Genomic DNA, 20,000 nt, shown 5'->3' with positions numbered 1-20,000 from the left:
ATAAGCCGTATAATTATACCATTGTCAAAAGAAAATGGAGTTCATTTGGATTAAATACCCAAAATAGTATTGTTTTCCTTTCATGGGAATTTCACAACGACGGTGGGAAAAATCACTGAATTTCACCTACGCTCGTTTGACGGCTATTCCCATTTACTAATTTACTGTATTCCGAAATTATTTATTCATTTATTTGCTTGTTCATTTATATAGAATTAATCATTTATATAACTGTCTAAGGCATTCGGCACACTTAACATAATTTTTAATTAGATTAATTATCTTAATATTGCAAACAAATTATCTCACAGATACTCATGTACAGCAACACAGTATTTACGTGAAACAAGGTTTTGCCAGCCGTCTTCATGTCACGGAGTCCAGGCCAATTTTGTCTTGTCATTCAGCAAACACGTAGCCCATTTTCATGACGATTTTCACTTATACATCATTATTTCAGTTCTCAAACAAAATGAAACATACTGATACAAAAGAACATCTTATACCTAATTTTTTTATACCTAAAATTTAAAAACATATCAAACTAGCCACTACCTGACAAAGAAAACGGGAATTATTCTGCCCATTCTAAAGTAAATTTACGTAATTGTCATGTTTATCCAAGTATAACCCCCCCCCCCCCCCCGCAGAGCGTTGTGTGTGGATGCCCTCATCGATGCAGCCGATGTTAACCGCGACTGGCGTTTAGATTTTGAGGAATTCACCACCATGCTCTCTCCAGGCTATCGTCCTCCTCAAAAGCGTGAGTTTATTAGCATAACATGTGAATAATCTGTTCGAAAAACTGGACGTTCGTCAAATATAATTTCATGACAAAGATTTTTTCTTCTTCCAAAAATTAGTATTATTTTACATATGTATAAACTATTACGAATTTCAACAGAATGTTCGCTGGAAGGCAGTAAATATTACGATGGGGAAGATGTACACGTTGATGGCAACCACTGGTAAGTTTTGTATGACTTTCGATGCACATATTTACATATGAAAATTATATATATATATATATATATATATATATATATATATATATGTGTGTGTGTGTGTGTGTGTGTGTGTGTGTGTGTGTGTGTGTGTGTGTGTGTATGTATGTATGTGTGTGTGTCCGTGCGTGCGTGTGTGTGTGTGTGTGTGTGTGTATGTGTGTGTGTGTGTGTGTGTGTGTGTGTGTGTGTGTGTGTGTGTGTGTGTGTACACGTAATATTTCTTCTCTTAAGACAGGAAATACAATATTGCATAACCTCTTCATACAGTAGGTGTTTTCCAAGTAACTTGTCATACCTCAGAGAGAAATGGATAATTATGAGATTAACTAAAAGTGAATATGTTTATCATCATCCTCATCCTTATCCTTATCATCATCATCCTTATCCTTACCATTATCCTCATCCTCACCATCATCATCATCCTTATCCCTATTATCATCCTTTTCCTTATCCTTATCATCATCATCATCATCCTTATCCTTATCCTTATCTGTATCCTTATCCTTATCCTTATCCTTATCATATCATATCATCATCATCATCATCATCATCATCATCATCATCATCATCATCATCATCATCATCATCATCATCATCATTATTATTATCATTATTATTACTATTATTATCATTATTATTATTATTTCAGTGTATGTGCTGTAGGCAGCTGGGTTTGCACATCGCCTCCGAGCTCGAAAGCCTCTGAAAAGGAATTCGGTGTCCAGGAATTCGATAACTATGACGACGATGAATATGACTACGACGATGATGACTTGGACGACGACGACGACGATGTTGATCCTCTTGATGACGACTATAACGACCTGTTTGACGACGAGGATGACGAAGACGATGATAATCTCATCAATGACAAGGAAGAGGAGGAGTATATCGATCAGCTGTTCGAGGAGATGCTTGAGAAGTTGAGGAAACACAGGAAGGAGAGCCATCACCACAATCGCTTGTAAAAAAAAAAAAAAAAAAAAAAAGAAGGAAGAAAAAAACAAATTTAGTTTTTTTCTGTTTTTATAGCTTTTTTTTTTTTTTTTTACATTTTTTTGGTAAGCTCGTGTCATGGAATTGTACCTTAATGAATATGCAGTATATGTAGTATAATCGTTCGTTTGGATAGAAGTCTTGTGGTATTACAAGAAAGCTTAGGGAATCTTTTAAATAGAGATTTGGCTTGTGTTTTACATAAGTGATTTTATTAGTAAATCTTGATAGTCTATACCTAATATGAATTTATTTACTGTTAAGTGAAAATATGCATTTTAGAATTAAAATTAGAGATCTATTGTTTGTGAAATACGTTTATAACTAAACTACAACTGTATATGCATATAATTCTACATACTATCAAATGAGCTTCCACTTAATAATACAACCATTTCATTACATCTAACACTGATAAAACTTTGATATTATACACTAAAAAGGAAAAAATAACAAAACTATTTAAAACCAGTCTGCTGTGCCAAATGATCTGTTCTAAATGGAAGTGAAAAAAAAATGTTTCTACTGTATGCTTTGGTACACTAAAGATTTTAGAAAAAAAAAACTAAATTTTGTATTGTGTACATCTTTATCTTTCTAATTGCTAATGATTATTATATACTTTATTTATCGTAAAATTTCAAAAGGCTGAAAAAGTTTATATTTTATATGAATAAATTCTTATCACATAGATATTATCTGTCTTACAATTGACTCCCACATTTTTTTTTCAACACAACTACTATTCGTATGCAGGAGCATCAAAAAGTGTTTTCAGAAAGTGATTATATTTATCTTTTTCAGATGGTTTATTTTTAAATCGACAATAAATTTATTTTCCGGTGAAAATTTAAATAAACACAAAATACCAGAAATGACTGATATGTTTTATAAGCAGTAGAGTATGTTTGTATGAACAAGCAGTTATTTACCTAGATTAAAACACCAGTGTTGAAAGACTTAATAGTTCAACGAGAAGCCTTATAACTGATGGCCTGCTTTTTACAATAAAGAATTATAACAAACTGTATTTACTTTGATGAGTATAAATCCAAAATATAATAAACAATATGTGTGGATACCCATGTCGTTAGAGTATAAATAATAGTTACTGTATACATGAGGCGTGTGTGTGTGTGTGTGTGTGTGTGTGTGTGTGTGTGTGTGTGTGTGTGTGTGTGTGTGTGTGTGTGTGTGTGTGTGTGTGTGTGTGTGTGTGTCTGTGTGTGTGTGTGTGTGCATAGGATGAATACATAAATAGTTGAACAAGCTGGTAACGCTCCCCAAGGCAGTCAAACTCGATAAGACATTAAGTTGGTCTTTCAAAGTACTAACACGAACAATTCCATACCTAGTCTCACATCTACAGGCTATCATTGACAAAGTCTAACTTGCTTTCCAACTGTTTCTACAGTGATTCCCAAAATTTGCAGAACATAAGTGTGATACTATTTGTAGGTAATAACTGCAATTTACAAGAACATGTCTAATTACTGAAAAGGAGGAGAAATTGGGAATATGAAAATGAAATATTAGCGAGAACTAATGCCAAAATTCTAGGGAAATGTTTAGGAGAAACGAGGATTTGCAATAGCTAATCAAAACACACCGAAAAGAGGACAGTGTTTAGGAAAGTGGGTCAGCATTTCAGCAAATAGATATATAGATTTTATTTCTATTAATGAATCTAGTGCAGTTGTTCTAGTCGATCAAGAATAAACTTTTTAAAAATGTAATATTTATGTAACAGCTTTTTTGTAAATGTGAGTTACTGTTAAGCGCAATATCTGGAATTTCAACTATACTTGATATTAACTGGATAACTCCCAACACAAAACCTACACTAAACAAAAACAGAATTAATGTGCAGGAAGATTGATCAACAAGCCACAACATTTTAACTGTCTGTGAGTTTTGAATGGCCAGACTTATAGAAATATTTTCGTTTCAAGGGAATCAAAAGAGTAAGAAAATTGAAGAGATACTTTTTTGAGAAGCTTGCAAAATATATGATAACATAGACATAGATACGAGATAAGAGAACTATGGATCACAATTTCCCTGCCAAAATAAATAAATAAATAGATAAATAAATAAAAAGTTTCTCATCCGGCTTACGAATCTACAGACTGTAGATAACTATGAATTTTTAATTACGTTCTTAAAGAACATATATATATGTTTTTATAATGATTGTATAAAAACCCGACTGAATGGAAATCAGGATTTGCACCGTTCCTTGCTGAGCAGGGCTCGGACACTGCTGAAAAGGGACAAGGAACATCAGGAATTTTGCCATTTCTTAGTAAATAATCTTCGCCCTGCCTACCAAGCCCTGATAAACTGAACTCCAAGCCCACGCAGATGACTGCAGTTCGCTCAGTAGATGGGCGGATCATATTAGATCATTTTGGGGTTCGTAAACGTTGGGCTGAATATTTTGAGCAGCTGTAGCAGTAGATCTGCATGCAAGTGGTGTTGCAATCCCTGTGCTGGATCCACCCATCAGCGATGAACCTCTTACCCTAACCGAGATTAGGGAGGCGATCTCTAAGCTAAAGGGTGGGAAAGCTGCAGGCATATGTGCTATCCCTGCTGAACTGCCAATGGCTCAGGGTCTGCATACGGTCTTGACTGCTTGACCTGTTGAGGGGCGTGGTCATCCCTCTCTGGAAGGGGACAAGGGATTATTGAGACTATAGCAACTACCATGACATCACACTGCTCAATATACCAGACAAGGTTTTTGCCCACTCTCTTCCGAAACGGGTCCGTGAATATCTACCAAGGCACAGAGTCTGGATTCAATCCTAGGCAAGTCCGCTGCATCCTAGCGCTTCGAGTTACTGTGGAACGCCGCCGTGAGTTTGCGCGTGGGCTGATTGCAGCCTACATCGACCTCAAGAAGGCGCTTGACTCGGTGCATCGCAACTCACTATTGTAGCTCCTGAGACTGAGGGGAGTTCCGTCACGGATTATTGGTTTGATAGCAAGCCTACATACTGGTACTAAAAGTGCTGTAACGTGTGGTGGGGGGTATGTCGAGCTTCTTTCCAACACTTTTCATCACTTGCACCGACTGGACAATAGGCAGAGTTCCTATCCGAAGTCACTGTGGAGCAACACTGGCAACTCTGGAATCACCGTTGACGGCTCTTGATGCATTCAGCAAGGAGGCGAAACCCTTGGGCCTGGAGGTCTCCAGGATTAAGACCAAGATCCAGGATTTTGGGGACCTGTTAGGGGAACCTGTTCAGTCAATACATACTTGCGGTGAGGACGTTGAAGTCTCAGAGAGTTTTACATAACTTGATAGAGTGGTCCATGTCTTTGGGCTGTCAGACCAGGAAGTCAGTAGACTGATTGTTGCAGCAGGAACCATGAACTCGGTCAACAAGAGCATTTGGAGATACAGGAGATGTATGGAAGCGAAACCTGGACGTGTCCAACCGACGGCTACACCGTGAGACCGGCATGAGACCTGTTATTTGTTTAATCCGGTGTAGTGGATAATCAAAACTCCGTAGAGTTAGAGATGTTAATTTGGTAGCGTGTTATCCAACTACAGGTAATCTCCAATGGGTTTGGCGTATTTTGGGTGATGACTCTCAGGTGATATTGAAAGTGATCCCGTAGTCACAATAAAAGAAAGAAATAACATCATCACTGGCTGACTAAAAAGGCAACATAAAAAGAGCATCCATATTATACATTTATTACGCACAAATCTTTCTGAACATAACCAATATACACGACAATACACCATACACTTACTTGATACAGAGGCAACCCGCCACACCTCGAGAAGCACCAGTCACCCAGCTAAAAATCCAACGATCTGTCACCACACAAAATAAAAGCCTACCTCTTCCTGACCGACCTGGCTTGACCTTTTATACTGGTGCTTCCCGCCCTTGGTGAGGTTTTACCCATTTATTAAATAGTGTATGGTAAGTTTAAAATAATCTTAAAAATACATAGAATAAAAAGAACAATAAAACTATACAAAAATGGGCACGTAAAAGAAGTGAATGACAGGAAAGTATGAAAACGTGAAAGAAGGGATCCGTGAGGGAAAACGGGAAACACGAAGAGAGAAACAGAGCTAAGGTGAATTAGTCGAAGGTAAAAGGCAAGAATAAGGCAAGGTAAGTATGGAACATAAGGTAAGTAGTGTACAAGTAGTGTTACGTATAGTAGAAGTAGTGTAGATGTAGATGTAGATCACGGACCAGTGAGAAAGGTAAGTCAAAGGGGTATAAAAACACAGGTTCATTCTTATAAAAAAAAAAAACAACATATAAACACAGGAAAAACAGAAAACCACGTCATCTTGCAGGGCAGAGGAGTCCGTAGATTCTCTATAGATACCGCAACGTCAGGGGAACAGGCGTGGATACAGAGGCAATTCACTACATCCGGGACTGCCAACTCAGGCTATACTGGCACCTAGCTAGTCTCCCTGTGGATGACTCTGACCATCAGATTGTCTCTTTACAAGACAATCCTGGGTGGAGGAGGCCCGTGGGACGTCATGGCTTGGGCAGCTTAACCAGACCTTGGGTAAGACTAGCCGCCGTGGTGATCGGATGTGTTTTCGCGTCCTCTCCACCTCAGCCAAACAACTCAGCAAACCATGGCAACTCGTGGTCCCGCAACGTCAGAAGGAAATATGGTTACCCCACCCCACCCCGGATTGAAGGGGGCCAACCGAGGGGCTTCCCCGGTGCTTTCTCGTGCAGCCAGCACGAGCTCTTTTCCCCAGAGTGATATGGGACCCTTAGCCCAGGATATCGAGCTGCCCTCCCAGGATCATGGGACCTCCGCCCAAGGACACGGGCCCCCCCGGTTGCGTGGGTCATAGCCCCCCCCCACCCCCCGCCCAAAATGATGGGCACTCCCACGGCAGCCTGGGGAATGGCTGCTCCCCCACCCAGGGAAACGGGTACATCAACCCAAACAGTGAAGACAGTGAAAACAGTGCTAACAGGGAAAACAATGAAAACATAACAGTGTATCAGATTGGCAACATAATAATAGTGCTTAACACAATTCTATGCTTAGTTGCTACGAAAAATGCATGGGCTAGATTGATTATCTGTGATCAGATCAAAAAACTCTTTGGACAGGAAGAGATCGAAAAGGCCCACGACATCATAATCGACATAACAGACTCCAGAAAACCAAGAAACACGACAAGGGACACTAAGATGATAAACATCATTGTGCACACCATGATAGACAACTGTGTAAACAATGAAAACATGGTGTTCGCAACAACTAACATCCCAACCCCGGACTGGACGCCACCAAAAAAATCAGGTATTTCCACTCCTTTTGTCAAATTCTTCCAAAAGCCTAAAAACCAAGAAACACAGACGCACCAAGAACCTTCCCTGTACAACGAAAATGTTATAGAAAACAAAATTGATTTGTTAATCCGAATGTTCTCTGAACAACAGGCAACACTAAACAAGATGATAAAGCAGAAGCAGGAATGCGAAGAGGCAGCAGACGGCACACCAGACCCCCCCCCCCCCCAACAACTCCCATCCTACCCCCCTTCCTCTCCCCCCGCCCTAGACCAATCCTCCTACCAATCTTTCCCTTTCGCATCTCCTCCCTCCATCAGAATGCCCTCTACCTCCACCCAGGAATCCCCCTCTACACTCTCCCTGCCTGCTGTACCCGAGACCAGTGACCCTCCCAACTCCCTTCCCCTCCCGCCCACCTCCCCTCTCTCCCCGCCCGCAGCGAGCGAGCAGGCGTGCGCCCTTGCTAACTCGCCAGCCTCCCCAAGGACCAGAACACCTAAGCAGTCCTTGAACAGCCCACCAGCCAACAAGCAAAGCGAAGCAGGCACACAAGTAACGCCCAGACGAAGTTTTAGAAAAAAAAAAGGAGAAAAACAACCAAAATCAATCAATAATTCCAAATCGCCAGTGGAGTGATGCAACTCATCACCAGGTGCCAGGAGTCCTCCCACTGCACCCTCAGCTCCAACCCCAGCTCCAGTAGTGCCGACGGTTGTGATTAACAACCACGTAGAGAAAACAGGTGATGCTGAATATGATGGTTTCATCACAGTCGTTTCAAAGAAACTAAGGAGAAAATCAAGAGAGGAACGACAAACACCAAAGCCCTTAATAGGAGCAGATCGGCCCGAGACAGTATACCTATACATCACTATCAGTCATCCAGACACTAATGAAGAAGATATCGAAGAACACCTCTCGGAAAATTTCGAAAACATATCAAGTGTAAAAGCTCGCAAGACAACTATGAGCCACAATTACTTACTGTAGTTTCACGGTTACTGTGCGAGGCCGATAAATAAAGCCTGAACTGTTTTTAGACTCTGATGCCTTCCCAAGGAATGTCAAGGTGTTCTTAAACAGAAACAAGTACAACCGAGATCAGAGGGTTTGACTAAGACACCGCTGTCAGCAAGACCGACGGTCAGATCACATGTGCTAAAAATAGAACACATTAATGCACAATCTCTCCTTGGACATCTTGATGACATAGAAATGCTCATAATGGAGAGAAATCTCGATATATTATGTGTAAGTGAAACATGGCTTCACCAAGATATGTAAAGCGCTTTCATCAAAATACCAAATTTCACTGTTTATAGATGCGATGCAGGACGTGGTGGAGGAGTCTGCATATATGTACGAGATACTCCCAAAAGAAATGAGATATCCGCTACAACTGCAAGGAGTGCAGATGTAGAGGATATTTGGGTTAACGTACAGTGCAATATGCTTCCGTCACTCATTGTAGGCGCAGCCTAGGCATCCTCATGGTTCCTCTGAATCTTTTGATTATATAGAAAAAGGTTTTAGAGAAATGATACTTAAAAAGAAACCTCTTTTCATCCTGGGTGATTTAAATGATGATTTGAATAAACCTAACGCAAAATTATTTAAGATAATCAAGAAAAACAAATTAGAACAAATAGGCAACAAACCTACAAGGGTCACAGAAAACAGTTCATCATTAACTGATATAATAATAACAAACAGAGTTGACCTCATTCTCCATACAAACGTCATTCCATGCCATGTTGCCGATCACGAACTCATAATGGTGACGCTTAATTTAAAGAAATCAGAACGATCATCAGTCAAAAAAAGTTTCCGAGAATTAACCAACTACGACCCTCAGTCCTTATGCCAACAAATCATTGCCAAGGAAGCAACTCTTTTAGAAATTTTGCAAACAGATAATGTAGACAAGCAGGTAAATGTCTTTACGGAAGTGATTAATGACAGCATAAACATCATCGCTCCATTTGTTACTAAAACTGTTAGACGTCCTCCTGCTCCATGGATAAACGACGACATCAAGAGAGCAATAGCAGATAGAAAAAGCGTTCATAAAGCTCTAAAAAATGACAGACACAACATGGGACTCCTGAAAAACTACAAACAAAACAAGATAAATGTCAAATCACTTATAGAGGAGCCAAAGCTAATTATTTTAGAAATAACATAACACGTTGTAAAAAAAGACTCTGCTAAAACATGGAAAATAGTTAAAACACTCGTACCAAACAAACAAAAAAAAAAAAAAAAAAAAAAACAGATCATCTAAACACCAGTATAAGTGCAAATTAATTTAACGATTTCTTTGCAAAAATTTGACATCTCACATACAAACAAACAAACGCTTCCAGATTTCAGAAAAATGCAGGTAGGATAAGGCCACTAGCAAATACTTTCAGACCACAACCTGTAAAAAGAGAAACAGTAATCCTAACAACAAAACACCCGTGTCAAACTAATGCTGTGGGAGCAGATGGCATTGCTTTTCGCTTTATTAGAGACAGTCTACCTGCAATAGCTTATTATCTAACGGAAATCATTAACACATCTCTAGTCACTGGTAATTTCCCATCGCTTTGGAAACATGGCATAATAACACCAGTTTTCAAATCCGGAAACACAGAAGTAAGTTGTCTACTGAAACAGCATTATTGCAGATCACAAATAAAATTTAGGAGAACATAGATAATCAAATAAACTTAGTAAATTAAAATATCACAACGTCGATACATATTGGTTCAGAAGTTATCTAAGTAACAGAAGCCAATCAGTCAAAATTCACGAGAAAATATCTACAAAACAGATAGTATCTTTCGGTGTTCCACAAGGATCTATATTAGGCCCAATTCTATTTACAATATTCGTAAATGATTTAACACCCATAGCCCAAAATTGCTTTCTTGTTCAATACGCCGATGATTCACACTTTCTCCACAGTGATTCAGTAAACTTAGATGAACTAATAAAAAATACCCAGGAGACATTGGCACTAATAAAAGGATACTTTGACACAAATGGCTTCAAGATAAACCTAGATAAAACACAATGTATCTTCAAGGGTAGTCGCCAAAATATCGCCAAAATTCCAGTAAACACCACCATAAAATTTGAAGACAGCTACATAAGACCGAGCACTTCAGTAAAAAACCTAGGCGTACACATTGACAGATTCATGACATTTGAGAACCACGTCGACAACATCCATAGGAAAGTAATGGGCACATTAATTTACCTAAGCAACATAAAAAACAAGACCCCTGCTGAAACTAGGATATCCGTAATACAAACACTAGTTCTCAGTATAATCAATTATTGTTCCAACATCTGGGGCACAACAAACAAAGGTCACATTCAGAAAATCCAAAAATTACAGAACTTTGCGGCGAGAGTACCGCTTGGTAACGTAAATAAGTATGACCACATTACCCCACACATAAACAAACTAAATTGGCTAAAAGTACAAAACAAATGTAACTATGACACTTGCGTACTAATTCACAAAATAATCCAATAGTTTTATCCAAAGTGGCTATCAACCCTTCCAACCGTAGGTAAACACAACCTGTGTCCAAACAAGACAGGTAAACTCTCTACACATCAAAAGATCACGCACGGATATAGGGGCACGGCAGACACTTACACGTGGACCCATGATTTGGAACAAATTACCAAATAATATAAGAATTATCAGAAACTCTAATACATTCAAAAAGAAATTAAACAACATCTCTTAAATCACCAATGACATCAGGTTTCAATATATACAAATAGGCATGACTATGTACTGTCATTAATTTTATGGGTATCTTATATTTACATGTACTGTAAAATACCCTTCTCTGTAAAAAGAATAACCATTGTATTTAATGGAATAAAGTATTTTGAATTTGAATTTGTCGAGAGGAACTAGGGATGGGCCGAGGGCCTGCCTGGAAGCTCGCCATGAACCTACAGCATCATTTTGCAGCTTAAAGGATCATGTTATCCACTTCAAAAAGGGACAAAATTCGACGCGATTTTGTGTATGGATCTATAATTACTTTTGCTGTGTAATTATTTTGAAGGTGAATTAGCAGATTTTAATTATTTTGTCGAATAAGTCTGTATATTTCTAACTGTTGGGGGAGAGGGAGAGGGAGAGGGAGAGGGAGAGGGAGAGGGAGAGGGAGAGAGAGAGAGAGAGAGAGAGAGAGAGAGAGAGAGAGAGAGAGAGAGAGAGAGAGAGAGAGAGAGAGAGAGAGGGAGAGAGAGAGGGAGAGAGAGAGAGAGAGAGAGAGAGAGAGAGAGAGAGAGAGAGAGAGAGAGAGAGAGAGAGAGAGAGAGAGAGAGAGAGAGAGGGCGAGCGAATTATATTTCATGGCGCCATGCTGTCTGCCGGCATCAGATGAACATCACATTCTTCTATTTTGTTTCATTTTGATATATCGACTTCCTTGATGGGTTCAGATGTTTACTCGTCCTCTTTTTAACCAAATGACGTTTACGTGTATGCCATGCCCACTGTGAGTTTGTTTAATTGTTTTTACACATAGATGGCTACAGTTGCACTAAGTCACCAATGAACCAATTACAAGTACTGCCCGTCTCGCCCGTTTACCCTTTTCTTTGATTTACGAAAATCTGTTACTAATATTTACAACATTATAGTAATTATAATGTTTATAATAAAAACAACACCATCGATATTCATATCACTAGTCAAAAATACGTTTTTCCCGCCAATCCAAGGAAAGGTGAAATCATTTTCCCTATTTTTAATTCATTTTCCGCGCGGCATTGGGTTAAATATTTTTATTTACAGTGGCTATTGTCAAAAAATATAAAATAAACCTTTATTTGTCTCACAGTCAACTTATCAACATTACTATTTGTTATTATAAATTGTTCTTACAATTATCACTATTATTGTATCTATAGGTATTTTTACAGTAATGATGATCATCTGTAAAACAACAAAACAACCAAAAGAAGTAATAATATTAATAATATTATAATAATTGATATACTACTACTACTACTAGTAGTACTAACAATAATTAATAATAATAATAAAAACAATTAATAATAATAATAATAATAATTTTAATAACAATAATAATAATAATAATAATTTTAATAACAACAATAACAAAAATAATAGTAGTAGTATTAGTGACAATGTCTACTTGATAATCAGTTTATATATGTCTAATACTATACAATATAAAATTTCAACCACTATTTTTACCAGAATCATAGAAGTTTAATTTCACTTCAAACTACACACAAGAATGTTGGATTTCAGTCCTACATGAGCTGTTCAAGAACTTTACTTATCAATAAATAATCTTACAGCTTATCTCTGACCATTATACATTTATAATGCGTTTTTTTTGTTTGAGCTTTGCATCGTTTATTTACGATCAGTTGGAAGTCAGTGACCCATCACCTTAATATTCTCTCTTGAATATTTTAGCTGAATTTTATCTAAATTTAGCTGTTTAAGACCTTTCAGTGAGAGCCGTGACACTTCCTGCCTTCTTGGGGGATTTTGAGCCACAACATGTGTTCTCTCATTAAAAGCAACATGATTCTCGGTGCAGTACCATTACAAAGAAAGCTATAATGATGGGTGACTTGTGAATTTGCTATGCAATCATCAACACAACCTTTTATAAAACAGAAAAATGGTGCTGGGTTGCACTTCAAACTATTCTAAACACAATTTCATACAAGGAGTGAAGTAGTAGATCCCTTTTAATATATCTAATGAACTTTTAATAGAACTGTTCTACCTTTTCACAACAAAAGGATAAATCTCTATTGAGAAAGAAACTCAGATTAACAAGAACTATTTAATTAGCATTTCTTAGTAAACAAATAAAGTGTTTTGTGACATTTTTACTCTCTAATCTGGTAAAAAAAAAAAAACCTGAAAAGCTATAATTGTAATTTTCTAAATGCCCTTAAAATAAACAGCAATAATCATAATTTCTTTTACAATGAAAACAACAATATATATATATATATATATATATATATATATATATATATATATATATATATATATATATGAACAGTTCTCAATGTTCTGGACTGAAGCAAGTCTCACGGCATTATGTATACAGAAAAATTGTATAAAAATTGCAGATATGAAAGATTATATTATAGTTTCACTTCTTTCATGAGCTAGAAGCTGTAAGATCTTAATGCTAAATTAAACAGCAATATGAATATGAAAAATATAATGATTGTAAATAGATTACATTAGGTAGTTTTTGAGTTATATTTATTAAAACAGTATAAGTACTGTGTCACAGATATACAAAAAAGTGAACATTACAGAATTTATAGAGTTTAGGTCAAAAGTAATCTCTCTATCTCTATACTTTTCCAAAATCTAGGGGATATCACATTTGTTTTGCATATCAACAAAAATATTTTATATCTACTATACACTGTGAGCAATTATTAATCTTCCACTGATATAATATTAAAATACTTGTTATACTTTATATATAAATTGATGTAACAAATCACAGCTGTCATAAAATCTAAAAAGGTTTTAAAACTTAATAACAACATATTATGATTTCCTTGTAAACTCCCTCTTGCCACCCGTCTTAAACATTAATTGGACATTTGAAATAGTGATGTCATGAGATACTGCTTTGCACATATCATATATAGTGAGAGCTGCAACAGTAGCTGCGGTAAGAGCTTCCATTTCCACTCCAGTGCGACCAGAAGTAGTAGCTTTGGCATCTATTACAATTCTATAACACATTTCTTCCTCAAATTTCTCCTGCATATCAAATAATATCTCAACATGATCCAGAGGTAATGGATGACACAAGGGAATCAAATCTGATGTTTTCTTAGCAGCCATAATGCCAGCTATACGAGCTACCCCAAGCACATCCCCTTTCTTCATCTTATTCTCCTTCACTAAACTGAACGCTATTGGTCCAAGATAAACTTCTGCTCTTGCTGTGGCCTGACGTACACTTATATTTTTGGAACTTACATCTACCATCTGTGCTTCTCCTTTTTTATCAACATGACTTAATTTCTCCTCCTGTTCCTTTCCTCTTTCTGCTATTTCCAGCTGACAATAATCAGATTCTTCTCCATTTTCTTTGCCTTTGTTCCTATCTACATTTACATCAATTTTTGTGAACTCGTTCCAGAATTTTGCACTCTTATCAATAAAATCTCCTGGTGCTTTTACAGCAACCTCTGATATATTCTCTTGTAGGTTATTATCACTCAGATCATTTATAGAACTGTGTTCCCAGTATTTCATGTGAGAAAAGTCATCTAGTGGATAGGAAGGAAAGTGCTGCTGTTTTGAATCTTCTTCATCTTTAGAAGCAGTAGTATGTATGATGGAGGTATGTAGCAGTCTTGATGATAGCAAAGGACTTTTATGTGTAGGCAGTAAAACACCTAATGGATAATATCCTTTACCTGGAAAAGAAAAAATATAAGATATACAATATCACAAAAATCAAATGTACACATACACTGAACTTTCAGGTTTATGATCCGAAGAAAGAGAAAGGAAAACATAAAGAGTTGAAGAGGAAAGAAGGAAGCAACATTCAGAAAGCAAAAATATTATATATATACATATCAAATATTATTTATTATATACATTATCTATCATATATCTATGTTATATATATATATATATATATATATATATATATATATATATATTGTATATTACATATCATATGTAACATATCACAAACACATATCAAAAACAAACAATCATATACTTACACACACAAACACAAACAAACACAAACAAACAAACACACACACACACACACACACACACACACACACACACACACACACACACACACACACACACACACACACACACACACACACACACATATTCTTTAATTCAAATAACTGAAGTACAACTTCATCATCCTCCAATTTGGCTAGATGTCTCCATGTTATACTACAAAATATTATAAAGGTAAACTTAAGTTGGAAGATATATGGAGTTTGTACATACTATACTGTGTGTGGCTCCCACGCATCACCCACCAATTAAAATCATTGGACGATTTTTGAGTTTGGCCAGATTCTGCATGCCTGCAAATGAATAAAGGAAAAGCAAAGTCTAATTGATATATAACCCAAAATGCTGAACAAAAGTAACACTAGTAAATAAAAAAGTAGTCTAAATAATTCTATCATTATGTAATACACACTGTAATAATAATAATGATAATAATAATACATATTAGTAATATATAAAAACACTGACATTATACTATTATTTTCCAAAAAATATTTCAAAGAGAACATTGAGATAATCTGCTACTAACTTCCAATTGATTACAAATAAAATGATGCAAAGATCTAACAAAAAATACAGATATAATTATGCAGTACATACAGATCAACTGAAAAATGATTAATTGATGAAATACAGTAATTAGCAGTAAATAAGTCTAAAGGAAGTCATAAAGAAATATAATTAGGCCTTTGGTGTTAGCGTCTAAACACTACAGGCCTAATTATCTTTTCCGTGTGACTTTAGATTTATTAACTACAAAGTACCGTAATTTATCAAGGAACAATTTTACAGCTTATCTGCGTGCATTATCATTGGCCAGTAAAACCACTGTAATTCTGTGTCATATCAAACATCAAAATTATATAAGAAAAAACAAATGAATAAATAAAATATGATAGCTACCTGCATGTTGCCTCTTCTTCCTGCCAACAGCTGCCCCAATAACTTCCAACAGCTCTTCATCAGTGCATCCCCCACGCATCGAATCCCTAATAAAATAAATTAACTTGGATAAAAGCACTACAATAAAAATACTCAATACTTCATTTGTATTTTCACTCACAATAAAAACTATCTCTCTCTTACTACATGAAATCAAAAGAATACTCAAATTCATATTAATAATTCTGTAAAAATTAAACATACCTGAGTGATACTTCTGAGGCACCAAACAGGCACACTTTTAGGTTGCCATCAGCTGTAATGCGCAGTCTATTACACGTTCCGCAGAAATTTTCTGACATGGATGTAATGAAACCAATTTGACCTGCAAATCCTGGAACTTTATAGGCCTGAAGAAAAATGAAGAGAAAAGATCTAGAAATCTAGAAATCTGAAACTATTTAAATATTTACCAGAATCAAATATATACCATTATTTGAGTTGTTCATGAAAGACAGAACATTCTATGCTCTTACAATGCTATCCTGCTTTAACAAACATAAAGGAACATGCACCTGGCAGCACACACTAATTTTCATGCTATAAACATATCTTGTAACATTCCAAATACTTTATTTTACAATCATAACATTTCATCTTTTTGTATTAGGATCTCACTCTTCTGCATTCCTTAAGCAAACACACCATAACTAGACATTAAATAAAAAACATGTCACTTGTGCAGTCATTAAAATTCTTCTTTATTTACACGAAATGGAAAATGTGAAGGAGAATGTAATACCTTTGATGTGTCATTAGCTTTGTCATTTATCTTGACAAGATTAGGATGTGTTTGTGCAATATTTTCCAGCATTTCAGTGTAACTAACCATCTTCTTGTCAGCCCACCTGAAATGTCAAAAAACATTTGAAAATACTGTCTGTTGTTTCAGAAAGTATATCTTACTACTAATTAGTTAGAAAATATAGATAACCATAATAAATTTCAATTTTCTAAATTCACTATCTATAAACTTGTCATAGAAATATGCTTCAATACTACAATAAAAGTGCAAATCCGTTTCTAAAAAAAATGCACAAACTTAAATATGGTTGCAATTTTTATGCAATAAGATTTAGAGGCTTTACATTAATTTAAAACATAATTTAATCAATGAATTTCCTTTCCTGAATATAATAGTATAACCAACCATTAAACAATTATAGTTAATGGGATTAGCAATAACAAATGACAAGTAATATAACACATACTTGTTACCATCAAATGGCATGTACTCGATGAACCGGATGTCAATATCTTTATGTCTTGTGAGCTCCACAAAGTTTGTCAGCTCCTCCTCGTTCTTGCCTCGCATAATCACACAGTTTACCTGTTCAAAAATTAATTAGGTTAAAAATATTTTTCTATAATTACTTATTTCCTTGTGTTTGCACCTTATATAAGTAAACACTGCAAAATGTTGTCCATCTTAAACATAAAAAAACATCACAATACCATTTTTATTTTGAAATAAGTGTCTCTCATGGTACAAAACATTTATTTTAAAAAATTTGGTATCAATAATGTCCATTATTATAGTGAGAACATACATTAGCATATTCTGAAAATGCCTATTGCTAAATTCCAGTTTAGCTAAGGCTTTTCTTCTGCAAAAATATTTTTGTGTGAAAATATCTCTCATAAAAAAATATTTATATGCTTGATAAATTTGATTAAAAAGAATACACAAGGTCAATCTCATCCTGATATGCCTAAGAAAAGAAAGAAAAAAAAAGAAAAGAAAAAAAGAAGAAAAAAGAAAGAAAAAAAAGAAAAGGAAAAAAGAAGAAAAAAGAAAGAAAAAAAAGAAAAAAAAATATATATACATATATATATATATATATATATATATATATATATATATATATATATATATATATATATATATAAATAACAAACAATATATCTTACTCTGACCTTAACAGGAGATAACCCAAGATCAAGAGCGAGATCAATGCCATCCATGACTCTTTCCCAGCCGCGGCGACGGGTGATCAGTTCGAACTTTTGAGGGATCAAGGTGTCCAACGAGACATTCAAGTGTGTCAGTCCGGCATTTTGTAGATCTGCTAATCTTCTTTTCAATAACAGACCATTTGTTGTAAGGCCAATCTGCTTTACTCCGAGCTCTGCTAATGACTCTGGAGGTTGAAAATAATAAATGGTACTGGTATTGACATATACTTGAAAATAATATATGGTAATGGCACTGATGAATATATTATCCAAACTTACTAGTAGCAGTGAAGATTATTTGCTTATTATTATTATCATTACCTTTAACAGCTTTTTCTTTACTGTAATAATTCCCGAAAGAAACATTTACAACTCTCATAAGCTTAATATTTCAATAACTATGACTAAGTAGTTGTTCCTTATTTTAGAAGAAATAATGCACTGATATATCTCTAAAATATGCAAAAATATATAAAAAATGGATATACTAAAGACATCATTAGTAAAGCATATCAAATTCCTAGTATCAATATTTCTTTGTTAAATTATGAACATCATATAAATCACTCACCTACAATATACTCTAAATCTTTTCTGATCATAGGTTCTCCACCTGTTAATCTCACTTTGTCTACGCCTTCTGACACAAATAATCTCGCAATTCTCAGAATCTCTTCCGCTGATAAAAGTCTCTCTTTTGGGGTCAGACTTACACCCTCTTCTGGCATACAATATTGACCTGTAAATAGGAAAATGAAAGTCGAAGAACAGAGGTAAAAACAAAGCAAAATGATAATAATAATAACAATAATAATAATAATAATAATAATAATAATAATAATAACAATAATAATAATAATGATATGCTAATAATAATGATGATAATAATAATCATAATACTGACAATAACAATTATAGTAATACTCACGATAGCAAAGCATTAAAATATATAATAAAATTGATAATGATGACGATAATAATAATGACACTACTACTCTACTACTGTTAATTCAGAAGCCACTTATAGCTACAAAACAAAAGTATCTTCATTTAGCAAGCCACACAAGTACACTTACAACGGAGATTGCACTTCTCCGTGAGGGAAATCCTGAGGTAGGTGTGTTGCCGACCAAATGTGTCGGTTAAGAAAGAAGAGAAGGGAAGTGGTTCTGAATTCCTGAGAGCGTCCAGCCTCGACACCTGAAATATTCATACAAAATGTGATACAGGTTCATGCTGTGACTGAATGAAAAGGATATTTGGAAGGACAAAAGACCTGTAAAAATTCTGGGAGATTCCAGTTAGCACAAATTTTATGACAGTTTATGATATGGCTGAATGAAGAAGAAGAAGAAGAAAGAGAAAAAGAAGAAGAAGAAGAAAGAGAAAAAGAAGAAGAAGAAAAAAGGAGCAAATTAATAATTTTCTGTAGGATTCCAGTTAATATAAAGTTTTATAGTTGTTCATTATTGGTTCTATCATACCCTCACAACACCAACTACTACTGCTAATAGTGTAATAATAATAACAGAGAAAATAAGATAAATAATAACTAAAAGTCCTTCTATTCATAACATTAATAGTGTTAATGACAGTTATTACCATTACAATAATAATAATAATAATAATAATAATAATAATAATAATAGCAAAAGTAATAGTAATAATATTAGTAATAACAATGATAATAATAGTAATAACAATGATATAATAGTAATAATAATAATGATATTAATAATAACTAATAATAATAATAATGATAATGATAATGATGATAGTAATAATAATAATGATAATAATAATAATAATAAAAATAATAACAATAATAATAATAAATAAATAAATAATAGGTAGTAGTAGTAGTACTAATAACAACATCAATAATAATAATAAAGATAAAAATAACAATAATGATAATAATGATAATAATGATAATAATAATAATAATAATAAATGTAGAAGTAGTAG

The 20,000-nt window shown here is 35.0% G+C and overlaps 2 protein-coding genes across 2 annotated transcripts in view; one reads left to right on the top strand and one right to left on the bottom strand.

Annotated features, from left to right (window-relative positions):
- Positions 1–3,029, top strand: part of LOC125025060 (follistatin-related protein 1-like) — a 24,243-nt gene extending 21,214 nt beyond the window's left edge. Inside the window, exons 7-9 of the mRNA XM_047612944.1 lie at positions 651–763; positions 905–968; positions 1,657–3,029. Of these exons, the coding sequence (XP_047468900.1) occupies positions 651–763; positions 905–968; positions 1,657–1,975 (496 nt within the window). The 3' untranslated portion in view covers positions 1,976–3,029. The remainder of the gene's footprint in view (positions 1–650; positions 764–904; positions 969–1,656) is intronic.
- Positions 3,030–13,153: 10,124 nt separating this feature from the next.
- The window catches only part of LOC125025036 (molybdenum cofactor biosynthesis protein 1-like), an 8,560-nt gene continuing 1,713 nt past the window's right edge, over positions 13,154–20,000 (bottom strand). Inside the window, exons 2-10 of the mRNA XM_047612903.1 lie at positions 19,109–19,232; positions 18,604–18,771; positions 17,994–18,217; positions 17,288–17,406; positions 16,819–16,924; positions 16,281–16,426; positions 16,038–16,123; positions 15,380–15,427; positions 13,154–14,782 (exon numbers count right to left, since the gene is read on the bottom strand). Coding sequence (XP_047468859.1) covers positions 13,899–14,782; positions 15,380–15,427; positions 16,038–16,123; positions 16,281–16,426; positions 16,819–16,924; positions 17,288–17,406; positions 17,994–18,217; positions 18,604–18,771; positions 19,109–19,232 — 1,905 coding nt within the window. The 3' untranslated portion in view covers positions 13,154–13,898. The remainder of the gene's footprint in view (positions 14,783–15,379; positions 15,428–16,037; positions 16,124–16,280; positions 16,427–16,818; positions 16,925–17,287; positions 17,407–17,993; positions 18,218–18,603; positions 18,772–19,108; positions 19,233–20,000) is intronic.

This window comes from Penaeus chinensis, chromosome 4 (assembly GCF_019202785.1).
Source record: "Penaeus chinensis breed Huanghai No. 1 chromosome 4, ASM1920278v2, whole genome shotgun sequence".
NCBI classification, from domain to species: Eukaryota; Metazoa; Arthropoda; class Malacostraca; order Decapoda; family Penaeidae; genus Penaeus; species Penaeus chinensis.
Note: the sequence above shows the minus strand (reverse complement) of the source record. Positions and strands in the feature narration are given on the sequence as shown.